General features: G+C 36.0%; 3 protein-coding genes across 4 annotated transcripts in view; 2 read left to right on the forward strand and 1 right to left on the reverse strand.

Moving 5' to 3' along the window:
- The window catches only part of LOC144856120 (NACHT domain- and WD repeat-containing protein 1-like), a 187846-nt gene that overhangs the window by 42819 nt on the left and 120045 nt on the right, over window positions 1-24982 (forward strand). The gene's annotated exons all lie outside the window — the stretch shown is intronic.
- On the forward strand, window positions 238-2233 carry LOC144855156 (large ribosomal subunit protein mL46-like). Its single transcript, XM_078712972.1, has 6 exons — window positions 238-370; window positions 678-927; window positions 1063-1193; window positions 1292-1434; window positions 1553-1684; window positions 1963-2233. The coding sequence occupies exons 1-6, from the start codon at window positions 268-270 to the stop codon at window positions 2107-2109; spliced, it is 906 nt and encodes a 301-aa protein (XP_078569098.1). The 5' UTR covers window positions 238-267; the 3' UTR covers window positions 2110-2233.
- Window positions 2223-20360, reverse strand: LOC144855140 (RNA-binding protein 5-A-like). 2 transcript variants are annotated; one of them, XM_078712946.1, is made up of 21 exons: window positions 20018-20153; window positions 17420-18272; window positions 16904-17035; window positions 12275-12344; window positions 11379-11452; window positions 10575-10658; window positions 10390-10450; window positions 8926-8967; window positions 8574-8798; window positions 8097-8149; window positions 7826-7943; window positions 7338-7393; window positions 6675-6773; window positions 6366-6509; window positions 5738-5932; window positions 5052-5192; window positions 4428-4487; window positions 3983-4246; window positions 3495-3604; window positions 3000-3129; window positions 2223-2602 (listed from the first exon to the last, which is right to left on the reverse strand). In XM_078712946.1, exons 1-21 carry the CDS (start codon window positions 20023-20025, stop codon window positions 2471-2473), a joined length of 3051 nt encoding a protein of 1016 aa, XP_078569072.1. In that variant the 5' UTR covers window positions 20026-20153; the 3' UTR covers window positions 2223-2470. The 2 variants fall into 2 exon arrangements, with proteins under 2 accessions (XP_078569072.1, XP_078569073.1); XM_078712947.1 differs by lacking the exons at window positions 2223-2602; window positions 3000-3129; window positions 3495-3604; ... (13 more) ...; window positions 11379-11452; window positions 12275-12344 and adding an exon at window positions 13826-15710 and having other exon boundaries at window positions 20018-20360.

The raw sequence follows: 24982 nt of genomic DNA on the forward strand, positions 1-24982 counted from the left end.
TTCTAATTTCTTTTCATAAAAATAACTATTCAACGCTACATTAATTACTTATTTTAAACAAAATAATAAATAAAATTATCTTTATATATATTAAACATTGAATTATATAATATAAATATATTCTAAATTGTTTTATATCATACGTACCAGAAATTGTTTGTAAGAATCGCCTAGTTCCCGTAGGTTAGCTCAATGTTGTGAATCGCATGCAAGACTGACTCACGACAACTCGGGAACCAGAATGAGATCGAAAATATAAAAACAAAAATGGCGACACTCGTAAAGCATGCGAAACTGTTTTGTAGATTAAATACACAAATATATCCACCAAAATCAATTTCAGAATCATTTAAGTCACAGATAAAGATATGTAAGTGAATTCCAATATTAATGTAAGCATAGATTACATTCATAGACAATTTATGCGTTTATAATAAGCTAAATGAAGTCGAGGTTCAACAATAAACATCCTCTTTCGTTAAACAAGTCGAACCGACTGCTGATCTCATTGTTAGCTGGTCATTTCGTCCTTGTTTGGTACGCCCCCTTTAGTCTGTTGTGTTGCACACAAAGTTTAAACTTTTATTTTCCCCTCAAATCATTCTGATTTGAAGTAAGCCTATGATGAAATTATGTTATCTTGACAAAAGAAGCCTCTTTAATTTATTTTTATACAGGTCAACGTTGTCATTTATCATCCCAACCAACTGTGTACCGAAAATATAGCCAACATGTCAATGCAGATGAGGGAGAAGAAACGGTTGCACGACTTACATGGAAGCTAATGGGAGCAGTTTGCCTTGAACGTCCGCCAATTATTACAACAGATATGAGTAAGATTGAACAAGATTACATGAAAATGGTGGACGAGTTGGAATATGAGGCTAGTGTGTTATCTGATCACGAAATCCAACTAAATAAGGACAGGTTTGTAAAGCTTGCTTCTCATTGGATGCAATGTAACGACATAGGTATGAGTTGAACAAGCGGCAGTTCAGATGATCCATCGCACCATGATTGATCAAATTACGTCATTGATAGCAATTATTGTTTATTTTCTAGAGAACAGATGAAGCAGAAACAACAAGGTGAACTAGACGATGATGACTCATCAAACTTACTAACGGCACAAGATATTGAGGATTTAGCGACAGAAGAGTACAACAGATTTAAAACAGCCAATAAACATACAGGTGTCAAAATATGCAAATTACCTTGTCATTCATAATTTCATTTCTACCAAATGTGTTTTTTGAAAACACTAAACTATATTATTTAATTGGTTTATTAGAAGCAGATAAAACAGGAGACATGACATCATCACATCGCAAACTTGATGAGAATTTAATACTGTTTGTAAAGAAGGAGATAGGAAATCAATCGGTGTGGATGTTGCCCCAAACGGAACACTTACCAGGAGAGTCTTTATGTCAGGTAGTGTCTCTTATCACGTTTCTAGGCCAGATGCATCATTATCTCTCATACAAATGCTACTGCAGTTTAGATAAAATTCACTAAAAACTTAGTGTTTCATTTCTTTTAACGAATGTAGACTGCGGAACGGGCAACCATGCAAGTTGGATCTGGTGCTAATGTAACGTTTTTTGGCAATGCGCCAATTGGTTTTTACAAGTACAAATTCCCAAATAAGGTTAAAAGTGAAACTGGTGCAATAGGTGCAAAGGTACTTGGGTATTGTTATCACTATTTTGTAATATCACGAACTTGTGTAAAATTGTTGTTGTGCTGTATACATATAGTCTCATGAATAAATAAAGTTTATATATTATATCAGCAGTAATTATACACACAAGTTTATACAGTGGATTGAAAATTGATTGACAATATAAAATTGTTAAAATTAAAAAACTCTATTTTAAATGGTCTTATAAAAGTACAGTACCTATATTTAATAATTAAAAATTAACTATAAACCATAATTTTATACTTTTACATTTACAGGTATTTATCTTCAGAGCTAAAGTATTAAAAGGTCAATTTTCTGTCCTTGAAGGAGCGGTCGGTCAACACGCATGGGTCAACAAAGAAGAAATGAAGGAATATCTTGTACCTGCATATCTAGAATCCATCCTTAGATTCATTCGGTAATCTTGTGAACATTTAATGACAACATATTGAACTTTGACATAAAATACTGTCATGGAATGGGTTAGAAAACATTGAACAAACTTGAACTTTGCATAATAAAAGAAATAAAGGCATTTATCAAAAATGATTTTTAATTGTGTTTTCATAATAAGTATTGTACATTAAACAACTAATAACAATTTCTAGAAAATTAAACGGTTACATCAAACAGAACTATAGAGGGCAGTACAGTTCATTAGAAAAACAGGGTGGTATAACGTACCACTCATTTCAGTAGCAATAAATTACAAAATTAGTCATTTTTCTCATTTTATCTGATAAACAAAGTACATTTCTCCCTTTTCTTAAATTATTAAATTCCTCATTCAATTTCTTGATATCGCTGTCGTGTCATCTTGTGCACAGATGTTCTATAATCGTCGGATCCTGTGACCTCTTGTTGGTATCTACTTCCTCTTGACCCAAGACCTGCTCCAGCCGCCCGCCGAGAAACCTACAAAAATAATGGATTTCTTTGATTTCGGCAAATAAACAGCGAGTAGCTAGGCAAAAAGCTTCCGTTGCCAATTATTTATTTTACTTATTCAACTTCTCACTAAGATGTATGTACATTAGTAAAGGATGAAACACCTCTAAAACGGTCCAGTCCCAATTAGGTATGATATAGTAATATATTTTATTATATCATTTATGAAACTGAATAGCACTATCTGTATGCTCAATTAAAAAAACAAGTTCAACTTTCATAAACTATTACAATAATATCAATTAATAAGATACTTAAATAATATAGGTATGTATTGAATTTTAAATAATTAATTTCAATAAATATATAAAACATTTAACTACGCCCAACAAAATGAAACAAGACAATGTAGTTATTTCTTTACCTCAATGGGATTTGTAATCCCTTGTTTTTGCTTTCCTAATCCACTCCCTTCATTCCATCCCATTTTCTGTAGAAGTCTGTTGCCAATGTTATCAGATTTTATTCCACCAGCTGTGGGCTCTTCATATGCTCTACAACGTCAACGAAAGAAAGAGAAATATTAAAGTCCCATTCCCTATATTTTTTAGATCTAATTTAAGGTCACAAACTACATTTAATGTAAATATAAATACTAAAAGGTCCTATTTAGATAACTTTTTTCTGTTAAAAATTTGAAAAATAATAATATTCTAATAAATAAGCAGGGCGCGTGCATTGCATGGATTGATATTTTCGTTTTTCTTCTGTAATTCACCCACTATCGATCGTGAGGCCAAAACAAATGGAAGACTCCTAAGAGAAATATTAACAAACATCTATAATATGTATTTGTGATATATGACGAATGAATAAAAGTGAATAAAGAAAAATGTTTACTTGGCTAGTAAAAACTTACATGGGGGGTCTAGACGATGGTCCTTTACCCTTTGACCTTCTTGGCGGATCTGGTGGTGGCGCTGAACCGAATTTATCTCTTCTTTCTTTGGCCCGATCGCGATACTTCATCTAAAAACAATTAAATTATAATGAGAAAATTTCTTATCAATACTTAAAGTTATGTGGTAATGTGTCAAAAATAATAGCAATGAATTTTATTGAGTGGCGAGCAGTTAAGACAGTGGAACCGTAATACGTAGCCATAACATCGGCAAGAGTTCCAGCCTCACTCACTTGTGTAAATTATAACTTTCAATTCAATAAAACTTTATTATCCCAAACTCCGGGGAAATTCATTTGGTTGTGGTATACAAAGATTCATAAAAACGTTTAAAAAGCACATAAAAAGGCAAACAGAAGCATGACAATCTTATAACAATCAAATGTTAAAAAACAAAAACAAATGTTAAGATAGACAGAGAGAAAGAAAACAAACATAACAACTACCTCAGGAGCAAATGCTTCTCGTTCTCTAGATGTCATCAAAGATTTTCTTTTATTTTCCAAATTTTGTTTGTGAAGATCGGACATATTCTGATGTTTAATGAGCACTTCCTTTGACTGAAACTGTCTTTTACATAAAAGACATATTAATTTATTCCAGTCAGTTAAGGAGTGCACTAACTTCTCCATGTCAATTGACTCCCTAGGTGCCTGTGTTTCTTCTTCTTCCTCACTGTCACTACCACCACCGTATGCTACAAGTACATTCTGAAAAAAAAAAACACCCCAGAATTAATGACAGGTTTTGGGGGATAAATTGACTCAGAAGGGTCAGAAGGCCTTATATCAGAAGCCCTATCAATAGGGTCAGAAGGCCTTATATCCCTTTTTTTTTATTAATTATTTAAAAAATATAAAATTGGTAAATAAATGTTCATACAATACTCACACTAGAGGGAGCTTTACTCATGGCTTCTGCTACAGCCGCTTGCGTCTCCAGTGGATTTCCCTGAATTTAGAAGAAAAAAATTGATGATATAATAGTCAGTCAAGCCTAATCTAAAATATCTTAAAAACAATATTTTATTTTACGGTTTTGTAAAAGGCTGAATACAAAGGCCACATGTTGCTTTAACAAGGGATGTATGATTTATTTATTTCTTTATACTGGGTAACCTCTTCAGTCAAAGACTGGTATCTCATAGGGCCCAGTTATGATCAGTTTCTGTACTAGTACACCGTGGTACCCCCTACTCATCTTGAAAGATGTACTAGGTTCTTTAAAGTGCACATGAGCTAGATGTGTACACTGGACCTACGTTTATAGTTCTTATCCTAGAAGACAACAGAAGCATGGAGCGAGTGAGCCTTGAACCCTTGCCAATGTTATGGCTACATTAATTAAGGTTCCATTGTCTTAACCGCTCGGCCACTCACTCATATCAATGCACATCAAGTACAACACTTGGTGGTAGAAGAATATCATGGACATTACGGTTCCACTGTCTTAACCACTCGGCCACTCACTCATATCAAGGCACATCAAGTACTACTACACTTGGTGGTAGAATACCTTTTTCTGAAGCATAGCAAAGCCTGCATCAGCAGCTCCTGCACTGTTGTCTATGCTGAAACTGATTGCCTTCTTGGTGGCAGACGGCGCCAGTTTAGCATTGTTCATACTCTTGGCCCATCTCTCCATGTCTTTTGCTATCTATAAAAGAAAACAACAAATAAAGTGTTAGTATAACAATAACTAACTATTTTGAATATTCAAGTTAAATAACGATTGTGAGGCATTTGATAAAAAGGCAATTTGCCCTAAAATGTCTTGACAGGTTTTCGAGAAACTATGCTCATCATCAGATCAGAAAACAACGCCCAGAAAGTTTGGTTGAATCATACATGATTTATCTAACAAATATTCAAGTTATGAGGTAATTTCCCGAATGATTAAAATCAAACCGGTATTGGGTTTGGTCTACTAGCGTTCCTGCTCCCAAAAGTCATCCATTCATAGAAGCGTTGATGAAGAAAGTCTATCCATGGTGACTAATAGAGAGAAGCACTGATGAAGAAAGTCTATTCGTGGTGACTAATAGAGAGAAGCACTGATGAAGAAAGTCTATTCGTGGTGACTAATAGAGAGAAGCACTGATGAAGAAAGTCTATTCGTGGTGACTAATAGAGTGGTCAAGAGAAAATAAACAAACAACATCCACATTTGTTAACATAGTGACTAGGTTGATTAAAAATCACCTTTCTAGCTTGAGAAGTTTTATCTGTTTTCTTCTTTTCCTTTTCTTTCTCCTTTGTTTGTTCTTCTTCTGTTTGCGTTGTTGTTGCGCCCTCTTGCTCCGTGGATGTCTCTGTTGACGTCGTCGGTGCTGGAATGTATTTCTGTTGTTCTGCATCCCAGTACATGTACTGTTGTGTTGTTGCATTATAAAAATACTGAAACACAAATTACAGTCAAAGATTAAAGAATGTTGTTTTTAAATTTTAATAACTCTTTATTTTTATTTATGTTTAATTGCAAGCGCTTGTAATTACTTTGAATTGTTGCAGATAATAAAGTTTTCTTATGTCTTAACAAAATGGAATTATTTTGGGTGCATAACACTTTTTAAAATTCAACTTTCTTTCAGACATCCTTGGCACATAATACGCATATAATCAAAGTAGTTGTTTTGGTGAAAGGTAAAATCTTTGCTAGAATCTCTAGTTGGACCTATTCAAGAGAACACTTTCCTGTGCAATGAACAAGGAACAAAATGTTTTACCACAATGAAGAGGACACTTTGTAATGCCTTAAAGGTGTCCCTTGGAGGTTCTACTGTAATTAATCATAAACATTGTAAGGTTAAAAGAAAGAAGTAAGAATTACCTGTGAATTAGGATCATAATAAAGTCCACTACTTGAGTCATAATAAAACCCAGATGTTTCATCGTATGTATACGTTGACATATCTGGTTGTTCTGAGCTTGTTGCTGCTGCTGCTGTCGTAGTAGTAGCAGTCTCCTCAGTTTTCTACAAAAATAAATAATTGAGAACTGTAAAACATGAAACTTTTGCTAATCGGCCATTTTCGCGACATAAAACTTTCGCGAATTTGAAATACAAGTAAATACAGTAACAAGATCGAACTTTGAAAGTGCTGTTGTTACATTCATTGTAGTCTTTTATTGCACTCACCTTGCTTTTGCTCTCTTTCTTTTCGCTATCATCTTTGTCCGTAGATTGTCTGCTGCCCTCTTGCATCTGAGACACAAGTTGTTGCGATACATTTTGTTGCTGAAATTAAGAATTACAAAATCTAAATCTTGTATTGAAAATTCTTGACAACTAATTGACTTTTTATTTGAAGACTAATTTATGATTACTGAATAAAATAGATAAGTAACTGCAATTACATATAAGGCTTAGGGAGTGGAATTGAGAAAGTCAAGAGAATAAATTCTGAACAGCTATTTGTTTTTGGGTAGGAACAGGTTAAATTTGATCAATTATAAGTAAAGCATGTAAAGCTCTGTCTACACTATCACACTAGTTTGACAAATGGTAGTTATATTCCCCAATATGGTAGTGATATGCCCAAATATGGTAGTGATATTCCCCAATATGGTAGTGATATTCCCCAATATGGTAGTGATATGGCCAAATATGGTAGTGATATTCCCCAATATGGTAGTGATATTCCCCAATATGGTAGTGATATGCCCAAATATGGTAGTGATATTCCCCAATATGGTAGTGATATGTCCAGATATGGTAGTGATATTCCCCAATATTGTAGTGATATGCCCAAATATGGTAGTGATATGACATCATCATGTCCATATATGGGCACATCCATACCTGTAGCTGTACTCGTCTTGCTGCCTGAATCTGTTCCTGGGCTACTGCAGCTTTTTCTGAAATTCAACATATTTATCGTCGTGAGGTGGTTTCCCAAATGATCGTAAAATAAACGATACTGGGTATGATCAACTAGCGTTCTTGTCACCAACTAGTCATCCATTCATAGAAGTACTGATGTAGCAGCCTATCTATACGGTGACTATAGAATGGGCCCGAGACCACGACTTTTAGTTGATAGAAGATGGAAAACAATTTGTTATGAAGAGTTGTACATGGATGTTTTATGAAATTATGTAAATAGTGTTTACATACTAATAAATTAACAGTAATATTTGTTAGTATAAACAGTTTTGAGAAATTTAACTTCAAACCAACCAGGTGTTTCAAATCAAGATGCATATGAAATCCGTAGTCAAATATGTTTTTATAACTAAATGATTATAACTATGAAGGACAAAACTAAACACAGAATCTAACTATTGTACCTGCAGCGGTCATTGATGTTTTCCTAGGCCCTCGACGTGATCTACGTGGTGGGCTTGAAGGCTCTTGAAACTTGTCTGGTGACTGGTTAGATGAGCTGGACTGGCTGCTAGATGAGGCCTAGAAAGTAAGTGTTTTCAGTAAACATTCTTTACAAGATTAAATTTCAGTCATTTACCACTTTACATTGAATGCTGTTTTTTGCATCAGAGAGAATACAAAATTAAGGAGAAAACAAAAAAACCTTGAAAAACAAAAATATATAAAACTTACCGTTCCCCCTTGGACTCTGGTGAGGTAGTCTTCTTTCCCGTAACATATGGAAACTAAAATAAAGAAGACATTTATTTAATGTAGTTTAAAAATTACAAATAGTAAAACAAAGACATCTAAGTAGGTACTAATCAACTCCATACCTGGATGGAATAGTCTTAAGTACGTACTAATCAACTCCATACCTGGATGGAACAGTCTTAAGTACGTACTAATCAACACCATACCTGGATGGAATAGTCTTAAGTAGGTACTAATCAACTCCATACCTAGATGGAATAGTCTTAAGTACGTACTAATCAACACCATACCTGGTGGAATAGTCTTAAGTAGGTACTAATCAACACCATACTTGGATGGAATAGTCTTAAGTAGGTACTAATCAACTCCATACCTGGTGGAATAGTCTTAAGTAGGTACTAATCAACTCCATACCGGGATGGAATAGTCTTAAGTAGGTACTAATCCACTGCATACCTGGATGTTCATCAACAGCAAAGTGAGGATCCATAGCTTGAAGTGTGTTAAACAGATGCTGACTATGTTCTAATGATACAAGTTCAATGTAGCAGTATCCACGTGAGATACCTAATGCGTCTTTAGCAATCAACACGTTTGTCAGGTTCACGGCTGATATGTAGTTTATCGCTGTACACACTTGTTCCTCTGTACTTGATTGCCCCAGACCATTTAATATTAATACTGTAATATATATTAAACTAGATTACAATCTTGACTTACTTACACTATATTTTGTATTTTAAGATCATCATACCAAGTTCTTCAACGTGTACTGTGTATTAATAAATATGAATAAGTTGACACTTACCCTTAGTGGGTCCAGCACTCACTTCACTGCATTGTTCAGATTCTGAAATACAATCAATCAATAATCAGACTTGAAGCCTGTGCCGTTTGTATGGCTACAGTTTACGGCGCCCCCTGACTTAACCACTCAACTCTAATTGTGAAGATGATTATTCATTTCATTTCATCTTTTATTTCGGAAAAAAGAATACAGAATACCAAATTCTCCATAGCTCAAGAACAAATTACAAGTGTCTACATTATTATAAATATAAAGAAAAAAATATATAAATAAATATAAATAAAACGACGCCACAGTCACATGGTTAATACAATAACTTCATCCATCTACCATGTAGATTGGATGATGGAAGAGCAAAATCATAAATGCATTTCGTGACCATATTATCTATATATAAATTATGGTTAATTCTGACATAGGCGAGCACAATGCAAAAACTTTGGTACAAATCTCTGCCTTGGATACCTACCTTATCTATCTCAGATGTACCGCGAAACGTAGATTTGATAACATTAGTTTTCACATCGACGCTATTGTTCCATATTTCTATCTTAGGAAGATATTATAAAGGGTTTTATAAGAAATTTTCTGATTTCAATCGGTAAATTTTAACTCTACGCGCGGTAGAAGTCATTTCCGGGTTCACGGTAAGGTGTTGGTTTCAACCAGGGAGTTGTAAAACAACTACCTGTTTCAACTAAGTTGGCCGTTGGTGCTTGGTGGCGATAGCCATTTTGTTTTTTTTTGTTTATTTTCGGACCGCGCGTGTGAAGGTATATAATAGTAGTACATAAACCCCGATAGCCGAGTTGTTGAGTAATCTGCCAAGACTTTATGTATACTGTGCGCTATTTGTGTCCCGTCAGGACCCTGGGATACTTCTGCCCATGTTGCAAGCCGTCTAAAACGTCTTTCTTCTTAGGCCACTGTGTCGCGGTGTATTAATTATACCAATTAGGATGGTATTTATTTGAATAAACGCCCGGAACACCTCCCCAATAAAACATCAATTAAAATAATTATCTCGCTACTCAACCCCACCCCAAATACATCTAATAAACGCCCATCCACAATATTATATTTATAAACCAATTATACTATTTTTAGTAGATTTCTTCGGACTGTTATCTACAATTTACCAAGCATTTGTTATTCTTTTTTACCACTTTTCATATCTCAATAAACACTATACGCTATTAATCATCTAAGACACTTAGGTTAGTGAGTACATTTAGTTTTACGAATATCAAAAGCATTTAAATAATGGTAACCGACCGAAATTGTCCAGGCCAGAATGTCCTTCTAAAACTGTTTACGTCCTGAGTCATTATCATTCCGAGAACCATCGTCTACACTTCCTAGAGTGGGAGCGAGCGAAGCGAGCTCACCCTCTAGTAAAGACAATTATTATGATGATGATGAGGAGGAGGGTACTATTATGTTGAATATAAGAACTATTCTCACCAATCTTTGAAATGCTACAGTGAAAACAATGCTCCCTTCTTTTAAAGTTCTGCGTTCCACACTGTAAATAGAAATAATTTTCAGAAATTAAGAAATCTCAGAAATTAAGAAATCTCAGCCAAATTCTCCCAACTTTTAACAGTACAACAGATAATAATGATATAAACTGATTGAGATGAATTTACCTGTGAGCAGTACCAATCATCCTCTCGTTCCTTACTGGCTCCGTAAGCCATATGAGCAATGTAACCACCTACAGTAACACGACCCTATAAGATATAAGCACAGTCAAAGTAAAGTTAGTACATGCTTACATTTATCATATCCCCTAGACCTCGAGAGTACAAGAAATTGGAACAACATTGTTCCACTGAGGAGGAGGTACTTTTTAGGGCAAGAAACGGCATCCTTTTGCGTGTTATCTGCAACTTTAACCCACTTTAATGTATTTCCTTATAAATGCATCACCAACTAAATTAAAATGCCCCTCTAGTGACCCCCACCTATAGCATCTTCTTGTCTAACCCTTCTACCTCTTATCACACAATTTTTTTTCAATACACTACAAGATTACAATCGTACATACAAAAATTAATAAAAATAGTTTCTGAATTTAAGATAGATTTTAACGTGTAAGCTTATTCTTTTATTATCTGTGTAATCAATTAAACAATATTCTGGTAATATGTTTCATTCTTTCATTTCTCCATCTTTTTTTTTTCATTCAAATATAGTATTAATCCTTTCATTGTGTCATGGCCATTTCTCTTTAATTGTACATTTCTCAAACACATTATCCATATAAATTGCAAAGCATCTTTAAGAATCATACTTTAAACGTTTAACTCAACACAAAATTCTCAACATATTCAACAAATATTCCAGAAATTTATCAACCATGGCGTTATATACTCCACAATTGCCTAATAAGGGACACATTTGGAATAGCGACAAATGCGTAATATTCGATGTAAAATGCACTAGGAAACCTGATTGTCTTCCATCCATCTTTCAGAATCAGCGACTTGGTAAAACTCCACAAACGCAAATCCCCGTGACGCACCTAGAAAGTGATGAGTATTCATAATATGGTGCGTTAGTTTTCAAATTGAGTGTAACACCAGTGGACGTACGGACGGAGATTCACATAAGAGAATACATACAGCCTTTGTGCACCAGTCTAACACTACATATTACCAAACATCATTACAACAAAATAGTAGAAACCTTTGTCATTATCAATTAACAATTCTTACGGTCTTAAAACAGTTTCAAACTTTACTATTAATTTAATATTAAAGTAAAGTCACTTGGAATGATTAAGAAAAATATGAACGTTAATTTGGCAACATAAAACTAGTTCAGAGATGTCACCAGCTCTTTGGAGTGCAGGTCGGTCGCTGTTATTATTAGGTCTATATAAATATCGCAATAACTAATAGTGGTGGTCGGTAGCCTGTAAATCCTGGTCGAAAATTTTTGAGTGCTGGATGAGCACGTCTGGCGCCGACCAGCACCTGGCGCGGACCAGCGTCTGGCACGGACCAGTGTGGTGACATCCCTGAGTTATTAAAACATTAGCCAAGTACCTACCTTGTATAACAGTACTACATTAAGTGAGAAGTGCAATTGGATAAGAGATGATTGTATGCGTTTAATTGCATTTCAACTTTGTCTACTACCACTTATTACGCTTACAGCTAAGTCACATACTTAATTCATTTATTACCAAACTCAAATCCAGTTGCACATTCCTCCTCATTATCAGTACAACATTATTTTAACATGAATGCACACATTGTTATAGCTAATTGTTTAGACTGGTGCACAATAAAAAAACTTATCATATTTATATCATGTCAGAATTATATCTTGTGTTACATACCAGTTTCTTTGTTTCTAACTAATCTAACGTCAAGAACAGTTCGGTCCAATTTCTGCACCACTTTTTGAATCTAAAAAAAAACATACATAAGTTATTTTACTTGTGCAAAATAATGGAAACAACATACATCATATAACAGTAGAAAAACTTCAGAAATTAAATCAAACCATCTACAGTGTTTTCTATTGTGCAGAAAAATGAGCGTTGTTACTGTAGGTGTCAGCTCTACGACACGAAGGACCCACGAAGGAAAGATGGAGGTTGTCGTATCATCCACACCTGTGCGCAATTCAGTCCAGTAGGCTGCGAGTTATTTCCCAAATTCATTTAAAGTTGATGCAATATCAAAATAAGCGCCCTATAGTTTGTATGTACATCATCCAATTCTGCCCAACTAACAGTTGCACAAGAGTTACTTATTAAAGTTTACAGAAAAGGAATCGTAGCATTTTGTGAGTTGAATTAATTGTGGCTGCAATAGATAATTCATCAAACGTAATCTTCACAGGGTTCAATCAAGTAAATTTCATATTCCAACGAGTTTCAGCAACTTCTCATGAATTCACTTAAAATGTCTGGGATGCGATGTGGACTAGTGACCCCCACACCACCAACCACCCAGAGGTGAAATCAAACCCAACCAACAAATTGAATATAATAGTACCCTTTTACACTATCACCTCAACACGCAGTTAAACGAAGTCAACACACCATCGAATTCAGTGATAGAGTAAATGGGCTCAGAGGGTCACCCCAGTGCGTGTACACCGAGCTGGATCAAATTGGTCCCGGTGAAGTCCTCCAGGTTAGTCAACGAGTCTGGTGGTATAGCACAGTTTAAGGCCATGTGTTATGCCTTACTTAATTCTGCACCTTGGTCATCATTGGGTAACAATTAACATGACAGATACTTACCATTAATTGATAGGACTTAAGTCTCTGGAAGTCTTGAGGAGGACTTCCAATAAGAACTTAAAATGAAGTTCATTATTACTGCTACCATGTTTTAAGAGAATGTCCAAAACAGACGCCCCCTTCCTCTAAAGCAGAGTGGTTCCACGAACCTGTGTCAACGTGAGCAGGACTTGTACTACAAGAGGAACCATACACTGACCCAAGACATAAACAACTAGTAAGTCTAAAGCGTGGTGTTATTAAAAAGACACCACATTAATATCAAAAGAGAAACAGCTGATTCCTGACTCCATAGCATAGTACGTTCAGGTGTAACCATAACAAAACACTTTGAAAACAATCAATACCAAAAATGGCAAAATCTAAGATGCTACTTAACAATAACATGCTACTCAACAAAAGTTGCAATGCTAAACGACGCTAAATTTCTAAAAAGTAAATACAGGCAAGTCTTCTATAAACAACTTAAGATCAAACTTGTGCTAAACAATGCTAAATTTCTAAAGTAAAAAGCCTTCTATAAAAAATCAGGAAAATTTTTTAAAAGTTCAAAGCCATAAAGAAACAGAAGTAACATAAACTGTGTGTAAATATTCCCCCACACCCATTTCCCCCCTCCCCCAATTTATTGGCTCTGTGCCAACATTTAATAACGGCCACGCCTTTCCCAATCATCTTCATAAGAAGAGGGAGTTGGCCCGATGTACACCAAGTCATCATCAAAACGTGGCGACCTTCGAGATCTTTTGTGTAAAAATTCATCAAAAGGAGAACGTGGCCGTCTGTGTCCAGACAATTCTCGCTCAAAAAGTCTCCACTCCTCTTCAAGAGAAGGCAATGGGGGCAAACTTGGTTCAGGTAGAAAGGGTGGGGCCACAGGAACCGCCATAAGATCTGGGATTACATCCCTACGAGGTGAGCAACGCGAATCAATGTTTTCAGCACGTCTTCTTCTTGATCCACGTCTCCGTCTTCTTCTGGGGATTCCCTGTAATTCAGGGATTTCCAGTTTGCCTGGTGTTTTCCTTAAGTTTTCTTGTGGGATTCCAGATTTGTCATCTTTTGGTGGCACTCTCTGCTGTCCTTCTTTCTGTGGTTTGTTTTGTTTTTGAATGTTACTCTGCTTAGTTTGTGGTATAGCCGCTTTCAGTTGTGTAATACCTGCATTTGTTCTGGTACGGCATAAGCCTGTTTGGGTTTTGTCACCGTTACGATGTTCTCGTTTGCGTGTACTTGATTTGTGTAATTGAGCACGACTTTCATTTTTAATTTGGATCTGTTTGATTAAATCTGCACTACAAGGAGGTTTATTTACTCGGAAATTCTTATCCGATGACAAAGCCCTTTCTCTTTCCTCAAATTGGCCGAAAAATAGGTCTTTAGCGCTGTAAGTGGCTGAACGTGTGAAGAAATCGTAATCTCTAGGAGATATCCCGGTAGCGCGCACTACGTTATTTCTACGTGACAAGCCAGACCTTAATACAACTGTGGCCAGTTGATCAGAAATAAGTCTAATGCTTTCTCGCAAGAGAGAGAATGCTTCAGGAATAACCGCCGGAGGAGCTGTAGGACTTGAGAGAAAAGACAGCAAAAATCCTGCCACGTTCACTGCACGCATACCTTCTCTGGCTGCCCTCTCTACATTAGACAAACTCGTATCGAGTGACGCGCGTAATTTGTCGGCAAAGATCTGGTTGGATCCTTCGGGTATACCCTGGTCTTTACGCATTCTCCTCTTAGCTGCTGCAGGAATGGGCGCAGCTTGGATTACTGTACTAAATTGGTCGTCTGGAACTGGGAATGCACTGGTCAGTTTGCGAGGATTACTTTTGAGAGAATTACCTTTAGCGACTTTGTCTAAACGTTGAATTAAGCTGGGATGAATAGGTATGACAGGCTGGGGAATTGGGCCAGCAGTAGTAGAAAAAGGGATGTCCAAGAAGTCAAGCACAGTAGGCATTACGTGGTTTACAAGATCTTGCAGATTAACTGAAGTTGATGTTTGGGAATTACCACAAATCAATCCTGCTTGTACCGGAAGGGGTACACTTGATGAGGCTAGAGGGGGAACCATGGGATTAAGAAGAGACGGTGGAGCCATAGAACTTGGATTGGATACAGGGGTGATACATATGTTAGCAATTGCCTCCTCTGTTAGACGTGTAACTTGACCTGCGACCTGATCTGTGACAAGTTTAACCAAATCATTTTTAATTTGTGGTTGTTGTTGTTGTGCTGGAGTTGGAATTGTGCCTCCTTGAAGCTTAGCCAAAACAAAAGACTTAACATAAGCTTGAACTTCCTCAAACATATCTAAGGGCCAGTGTTTGCACACCTCACACGGTGAAGCCTGTCCACACGTACGACACAGGGGGCATAGGGCGTGTTTATCTACTTTAGAATTTGGAAGGGGGCCTCCACACCCAGTACAGACAGGATCTCTCGATGACATGGTCACTTCGGAATAACTTATGTAAGTCATTCTTGGTATCTTGTTGGTCTTTAAGCTGGAAACTTCAACCTTAGAACAAGAAAAACATCCTGGACAAAAGTTTCAAACAAAATGTCATTGACCTTTGGCTATTGACCTTTGGGTTTGAACAAATGTAATAAATGAATACATTTGTGTTCCCAATCATGATCACTTGATGCGCAGTAGGTACAATCAATTTGGTTTTCCCTAAAAATAATCTTGCCCACTACCAAAGTACAAACCACACCCCTGTTATAAATGTATGGATGTAATTGTGCTTGGAAGGAGGATGGGGTAGAATTGGGTGGGGACAGCCTCAATCAAAGTGACATTTAAAATATTAATATTACCACTACCAATGTACAAACCACACCCCTTTTAAAAATGTATGGATGTAATTGTGCTTGGAGGGGAGGAGGATGGGATAGAATTGGGTGGGGACAGCCTCAATCAAAGTGACATTCAAAATAATATTACCACTACCAATGTACAAACCACACCCCTTTTATATGTTCATGGATGTAATTGTGTGGGGAGGAGGATGGGATAGAATTGGGTGGGGACAGCCTCATTCAAAGTGATATTACCAAAGTACCAACCACACCCCTTTTATATGTTCATGGATGTAATTGTGTTTGGAGGAGAGGAGGATTGGATAGAATTTGGTGGGGACAACCTCATTCAAAATGATATTACCACTACCAACCACACCCCTTTTATATGTTCATGGATGTTATGGTGCTTGGATGAGAATTGGATAGAATTTGGTGGGGACAGGCTCATTCAAAATGATATTACCACTACCAACCACACCCCTTTTATATGTTCATGGATGTTATGGTGCTTGGAGGAGAGGAGAATTGGACAGAATTTGGTGGGGACAGGCTCATTCAAAATGATATTACCACTACCAACCACACCCCTTTTATATGTTCATGGATGTTATGGTGCTTGGAGGAGAGGAGAATTGGACAGAATTTGGTGGGGACAGGCTCATTCAAAATGATATTACCACTACCAACCACATCCCTTTTATATGTTCATGGAGGTAATGGTGTTTGGAGAGGAGAAGGATGGTTGTCCAATGCCAGTATAGCACCAACCCCAAGAAACCAACAAGTATCTGAAAAAATACAATACTTTTCTCCCACCAACACTTTTTACACCCATTCCTATACCACTTCCCTGTATAGTTACTAGAAGAAGGCATAAGAATTCTTATGTCTACAGTGTGTACTTACATCTCTTTCATCGACAGTTGGATGAAGTGACTTCAACATAATGGTGTTAGTTGGCTTAGTGTTGGTTGTACTTTGAGAAACGTGCCGCGAGTCTCGTCGATCGCTCTCATAACTCTCATCTCGTCTCCGATCCTACAAAAGAAAGTTGTAAAATATCAAATAATATAAACAAAAATCACAAATCTGTACCATTGTTATTATTGTTGTAGGAATTAGTCACTGGTATAAAGCTCTGTCTACACTATCAAACTAGTTTGATAAAAAAAAGTGTGATGTGCCTAAATATGGTAGTGATATGACATCAGCATGTCCATACATTTTTAGTCGCGTGCAGCTCAATATGTCGGTCGGTTGGATGGTAAACACTAACTCAAAATTGAGCATGCGACTGCAGCCGTGTATATGGTCTTGTTTTATACATTTTTTTATGTTTGATAGTGTAGACAGAGATTTAGTGGGCTATCCTGTAGGACTGGTTTTGAATGGACATTGTACCACAGAAACAATTTTGCTTACTTCTCTTCGTTTTCTTTCTTGTCGATCAGGAGAATCTCTTCGTCTGTCTCGCTCTCGCCTAGGGCTTCTGTCTCTATCATCTCTTCTGGAATTTTTATCTCTTGAACTTTGAAAATCACGCCGCGGACTGTCATAATGGTCGTCTCGTCTAGATGGACTTCTACCTTCTCGTCTTCTACGATCTCGTCGACGTTGACTATCGCTGTCATAATTTCTTGAACTATCATCTCTATTACTTGATGAACTTCTGTTTAGATCAGTATTTCTGTCATTTTTATTATAATCGCCTACAATTCGAGAAGGTGTATTATTATTCTGCGGTGGGTTAAAGAGTCCCTCATTTTGATTCCTCACAATGCTGTTATTGCTTTGCTGTGGAAAACCTGGATTATTATTCCATCTAAAATTTTGATTGTTAATGAATAAATTTGGGCTGTTTTGAGTTTCAACCGGAAAGTTAGGGGAACGATTTGCCCATTCCTGTTGCGGAGACATTCCTGCAACCTGTGGCCGGATTACACTAGCATTTGGTGACATCATACCACCATATTGAGCACCTCCTCCACTGAATTGATTTATACCTCCAGCAAGTTGAAGGTTAGCAGCACCATGTTGAAGAGCGCCACCATGTTGAAGAGCGCCACTATGTTGAAGAGCGCCACCATGTTGAATAATGCCGCCACGTTGAAGTGGGCTACCATGTTGTAAAGCGCCCCCAAGTTGCTGCATTCCAGTATGTTGAAATACCGCAGGATGTCCTATTCCTCTTGCTTGATTACCAGTCTGAAAAAAGTTACTATTATTCCACTGTTGTTGCTGCTGCTGTTGAAAAGCCATTTGGTTAAAATTATTCCTATATTATAAAAGAAAAACAATTTTTAATTCATTAATTTTATAACTTATTCTTATTTATTATAAACACATCAGGCATAGAGCATTAATTCTAAACCGCCCGGTGATATACTGAAATTTAATTAATTATTTTGAAACGATAAAGATGAGGAAATCTGTGAGAATGAAAGAAACTCGCCCTAACTGAGACTCGAACCCGGAACCTTTTGCTTGATATGCAGATGTCCTAACCATTAGACCACTGGGGCTTTCATGGTATTGTTCAAACTCAATTGGATAGCGACTCTTTTTAACACTCTCGGTGTGGTACGGCGGAACAGCACTACTAGTCCCTCAATTGTACGCACGCATCTTTCAGTATTTTGTTCACAAAGCGGGATCTCTAAAGATATATATCTAGGCTTATAAACACATCAGGCATAGAACATTAATGTATTTGAGGCCTGGCATCACAAAAGCGGCACAGAGTCGCAACCCAAACTTTTGAGATATTTAGTCTTGAACTTCAGAATGTGAAAAACTGCCTAACCTACCCATTTTAAAATTTCAATACAAAACGATACTATAAAACACTTATCTTTAACATATCAAACTCTTGTTCATAAAAAAATATCACATGTGTATTTTGCAATATTTTAAGTCGTTTCCATTGAAAATCATTAGGAAATTGTATTTTTGTTCACTCAAAAATCAACTTTCTTTACAGCGCTTTTGTAAACAAACCGCTAACCCGAAACACGTCATGTTTGGTACCTATCTGTTTGAAAATATATCAGCTAACATAATTTTTAACAACATAAGGGATTTTTTTTAGTCTAGCCAATGGAAATTGGTTTTATTAAGGTGTTAGGTTGCTGACATTTCTAAGAAGAATTTATGAATCCTTGACTGTGATTGGCTATAGAGATAAATTACGCTCTCTGATTGTCTTTTGTTTACGATAAGCAGCATGGCTTCCATCGTAGTTTCTCGAATGAACGTTTCAACATTTTGTGAATATATAGGAAGTTAATCGTTATTTTTATCCATATATTTTTTTTAAATAACAAAAAATAATATTATGTACCACACAGTAATATATTTTTGACTAGTTTGACGTAATTGAGAAGAAATTAGCGAGTTTTGACTGAGAGTCTTGTCGCGTTGATCGGCAGGCTAGGCTAGGCCAAGCTAATCGGCGTCGCTACTTCATTGTTGATTTTCTCAAAATGAAGATTTCCTGAGCTAGTAGAAAATGATTGTATGTTTTCATTAATAACTCTTCATATAATAAACCAATTTTAATAAACAACGGCTCATTTTAAAGCTTATTAAATATAGGCTAGATTACGAATATATAAAAATCGAAAAAAATATTATTTCCGACACTACGCCGATTTTGTGATGCCATGCCTCATTTATATAGGCTCTAGGCCTTAATTAATACCACCCCAGCTGCCTGTCAACCCTCAGCCTATAATGCTATATATGTATGCCTACTAGGCCTAGGCTATATTATACCTCCATCATGGGCTATATTTATAACTACCTTGCCATGCTCTAAACACTGTTAGTGTTATTGTCTGTACGTCGTCGTATATACGACGATCGATATGACCTTCCTTGTCTTTTATCTGTAAAAAAGCTAGAGGCCTGCTGGGTGGGCTAGCCTTATAGGCTAGCTAACGTTACTAAAAATAGGCAAAATTTACAGTTAAGCCTAGGTCTTACAACGTAATTATTTAAAAAATTACAAACAAAGATTACCTATCCATTATCCCTTGCCTTTGTTAGTTATTAAGCACAGAAAACTGTTAAAATTAGTTTTATTTTCGCAGTTGTTAACTTAAAAACGCCATTACATTATTGAAAGACGAAGAAAAACATTTACAAAATGGCGGATAGCGTTTTCATCATATATTAATTGGCAGGATAATTTGAGAATAAAAAATGTGAACATCAGTTTACAGATTTTTGATAAAAAATGGTTAAAATAATTTATAAGCAATCAATTCATATTTCCCAATTGTGAATCAAAGCATATAGCGTAACATTCCTGAACAAAATAAGAAATAAATTAAAATACAGTTTTTCTAATTCTGGCAATACCGATAACAAGATTTAAAAAAAATGCCAATCTGTGAAATAATTATTAACAAAGGTTTTTCAGTGGATTCATGTTCTAATGCATCCCAAGTCATCCCAAAAAATTCCTCCATGAATTTTGAGCTGGGGAAAGGGGGTAATTTTGAGGTCAAAGGTCATTTGGTGTCAAATTAGAGATACGCCTGTTATTGTTTTAATAACGTTGTGAATTTTAAATGTACCTCATTTTATTTAGTATCAAATTATAGCTTATTAAATTATCTTTATTTTGATATATAGTTATGCAGGTATATATTGGGTTATAGTATGAATTTTGGTCAATTAATACTAATTTATAAGCATTTTTTCCAAAAAAACTAAAAAATTATATATTTTACACAAAAAAAAAAATTTAAGGTAGCACTCAATTGTAACGAAACTTCTCTAAAAATATCTCTCCAATATAATGATCATGTGTAAAAAAAATTGAATCATTTGATAGTTGATTGCGGACATGGGTGTAGATTTAAGTTATTGAGACTAAAACTGAGAAATATCATGTTTATCATGTACTCTGTACTGTTTATAGTGTAAACAAAATGGCAACTATTTTAATACAATATGCTATATTGTATTGAGTTAATTTTGGTGTCAAATTGTTCACAATGTATATGTTAATATTGGTTCTAATAGAACATTTTTTGTAAAATTGACCGGAAACCCCATTTCCAGCAATTTTGACCTTTGACCTCTTTTCGCCATATCTAAGTAACGGCAGGTCGGAGAGAATTAAACCTAGGAGCAAATTGTTCCCAAGCTATATATTTATATTTAGTTTAACAGAAGATCTTGCTTGAAAATGATCGGAAGTGTGGTTATTGACCTTTGACCTCTTTTAGCCATATCTAAGTAACGGCAGGTCGGAGAGAATTAAAACTAGGAGATCTTGCTTGAAGACATTTGACAAGTTTATTTATTCTATTATTATAATAATATAAATTGATAAATAGTTGTCGTAACTGAGTGTACTATACTAATCCTATACAGTACAATGTCTTTCAGAAAAAAATTGATAGGCAATAGTGAAGCAAAATAGTCAGAAATTGGACAACATAATACAGTACAATAATACAGATTTATTGAGTACTTTTTCCCACATGGTCCAATGCAAGGGACCCACAATTCGATCTATATTTCCGATTCAAGGCCAATTTATAGGCCATAGAGTACCCAAAAGGTTCATTTGGGTAAACCGATTTTTTCCCATATAGTCGAATCCATATTACAAACATATGACAAACAGTTGTTTCATCCAGGTATCCATGTATCTCCAATAAAGGACATGTATGGCCATGTAGAGAATCCAGAGGTTACCCCTGGTTCATTTTGGCAAATCCATATGGGTTCCTTGAGGATCGTGGTTGCACAGATAGGCTGGAACCCACAGTTTTACCCGATATATTTCTAATACAGAGCCTTATGTAGCCAAATGCATTGATCCGATACAGGGGCCAAATGTAGAACTGAACATAATCATAATAAAAATATCCTGGATTTATATAGCTCCTAATGTTGTGAAACCACTAAGCGCTGTACACAAACTAATACGATTCCAACCATGCCAAAAAAAACCCAAACCGGATCGGATTTGACCCTCATCGCTAACCAGGGGTCGGTCTAATTGAACCTCGGTCAGCACCAGTTGTGTCTCGGTTATCCTGGACTCGGGCGCCTCCTGCCCTACTTAAACTAGATCTAAAACAATTTAGGTGGCATGGAAAGGGAGAAAAAGGGGATTAAATGCTTATGCCGACTGTGCATCTTTAATGCAGTTTGGAAGAGAATTCCAAAGCATAGGAGCTGCATAAGATAATGCACAGTGACCATATGAGATGGTCTTCACTTTAGCATGAACAAGACGATTCTGAGAATTGGAACGAAGACTGCGACAAGAGGATTGTGGAGAAGAGATTTATATGTGAGCTGCAATATCTTGAAATTGACACACTCCTTCACAGGAAGCCAGTGCAGTTCATGCAAGATAGGTGTTATGTGGTCTCTACGCTTAGACGGGCAGCACTATTTTGTAACCTCTTGAACTTCCTAAGCAGGGTCTTGGGCAGTGCGACATTAATACAGTTACAGTATTCCAGACGTGATTATATAAAGGCATAAGTCGTGTAGTTGTTTCCCTATCCAGAAATCTATGAATTAGACCAATCTTCCTAATCGCAACCATAGCAGAACGATGGCATTGATGTCCATCTGCAAGTGGGTACATGTACAATCCCCAAGAACTTCTGGGAATAGCTTAAGATCTAATACAGAAGATGGTTGCAATGGCAGAGATTTTCGGAATCGTGATGTATGGATAAGCATACAGTAGAGAACCATGGAAGTGTCTAAATAGATGACCTGCTGTTGGTTCATTTTAGGCAAATCCATATGGATTCCTTAAGAATCGAGAGTGCACAGGCAGCTTTATTCCATGAACCAACAGTGTCACCCATTATATTTCCAATATGGGGCTTTATGTAGCCCTGGTCACATAGTGAACCCAGAAGGGGTCCATGGAGGACCGGTCATTGGGTTAATTTGGGTAAATCCATAAATGTTCCTTAAGGATCGAGGGTGCAGAGACACATTTATTCCATGGACATATCTATATGAACCCACATTTTCATCCCACATACAGTATTTCAAATATAGGGCCTCTTGTAGCCCCACATAGGGTTCATTATGTATGGTCCAATCTATGAACTATTTACCCCATATTAATTACTAATAGTAATACAGGGCCTTATGTAGATCCCAAAAGGTTCATTTGGGCAAATCCATATGGGTTAAGTTAAGTTTTTCCTGTTATGGGTCAGACTATATGGGACCAAATGTTATACCCATTTCCATTACAGAGCCGGTATGACCCATAGAGAACAGAAAAGATCTGATCCCATAGGATCCCATCCATGTGAGATTAGGAGGAGACGCCATTTTTGGGATAGCGATACATGATTATACAAGAACAAAATATGTGGTCAGAAGACATTAACTTTTTGGGATAAGTGTATATACTAATAGTAATACAGGGCCTTATGTAGCGTACCACATAGAGATCCCAAAAGGGTCCTTAGAGGGTTCATTCGGGCAAATCCATATGGGTTAAGTTAAGTTTTTCCTGTTATGGGTCAGACTATATGGGACCAAATGTTTTACCCATTTCCATTACAGAGCCGGTATGACCCATAGGGAACAGAAAAGATCCGATCCCATAGGATCCCATCCATGTGAGATTAATTAACTTTTTGGGATAGGGATACATTATGGGTGAGTATGGGTGTGTGTTGGTTTTGTGTGTGTAATCGCGTTTTGTTTCCAACCCTAGTTAATATATCCCACTCAGACTTGCCTTTTGGACTTTGCCACCTTCTTTTGCTTTCTATTTTTTATTACACAGATTTGAAATTTTGACATTCTTTTAATGATTCTCTGATGAAAGTTATGATTTGTATTACAAGAAATATAAATATACATATAAGAAACATTTTGATGCCCAGTAAATCTCTAGGACCAAGGATCGCCTAGATACAGTGTTATATGCCTTAAAAGGTCAAAGGTCATTTTCCACCATTTCTAATGAATTTTTGAAAAAATACTTCATTATAGAAAATATAAATATGTATATAAGGAACATTTTGGTGCCAAAACTAAGTCTCTAGGACCAAGGATCACTGAGATACACCTCTTATATGCTTAAAGAGGTCAAAGGTCATTTTCCACCATTTCTAATGAATTTTTGAAAAAATACTTCATTATAGTGAATATAAATATGTATATAAGGAACATTTTGGTGCAAAAACTAAGTCTCCCGGACCAATGGTTACCGAGATACAGTGTCATATACCTTGTAAGGTCAAAGGTCAAATTTAACCACTTTCCCCATCCCCTGATGTCTGGAGGAATTTTTTGGTGTATATTGGTATGTGATAGAGTATGAATCTGCAAAAAAACCTTTGTTAATAATTTTTTCACAGAAAAATCAAGATATTCCCTAACTAGAGGAGGAAACATGAATATTCAACTAGTTTCGCGATAACGAGGCTCTACTAATAAAAGGCTATAAAGTTTAATCTGCATGAAAACTTAGTTTTACTTCTTCAATCCGTGGTTTAATTTAATAATATAAGACTTTACAAACATCAAAACAGAAGTCCAGTTATTATTAATCAATATTTCTGTTGTTTAATCACTATTATCATAGAGATATTATAGTGAACTATAATATCTCTATGCTATTATGTATACAAATACAAGATTTCAAAGGGGGAATTGTGTATGTATTTTTCATATGTATTGCTTTGAGATACCACACATTATATTATCTGTTATAACGTGTAGATCCAAATAAATAAATACAATTTTTAAATAATATAATACAAGCGTGTCTTCAGTAGCACACATGCATCACTGTCGGTTGGTAAACACTCAAATTTGAGGGCGCTATGTAAGCATAAATATATTCACCATGTCAACTTTGTTTACAGAAATGAAAACTTCGAAAATACAATACAAACTGTAGAAAATAAAACACAATCAAGTAAATTTTTATTTGGATTCATTTTATTTCATTAAAATAGAAAAAAGGGCTAA

This window comes from Antedon bifida, chromosome 11, assembly GCF_963402885.1.
Source record: "Antedon bifida chromosome 11, ecAntBifi1.1, whole genome shotgun sequence".
NCBI classification, from domain to species: domain Eukaryota; kingdom Metazoa; phylum Echinodermata; class Crinoidea; order Comatulida; family Antedonidae; genus Antedon; species Antedon bifida.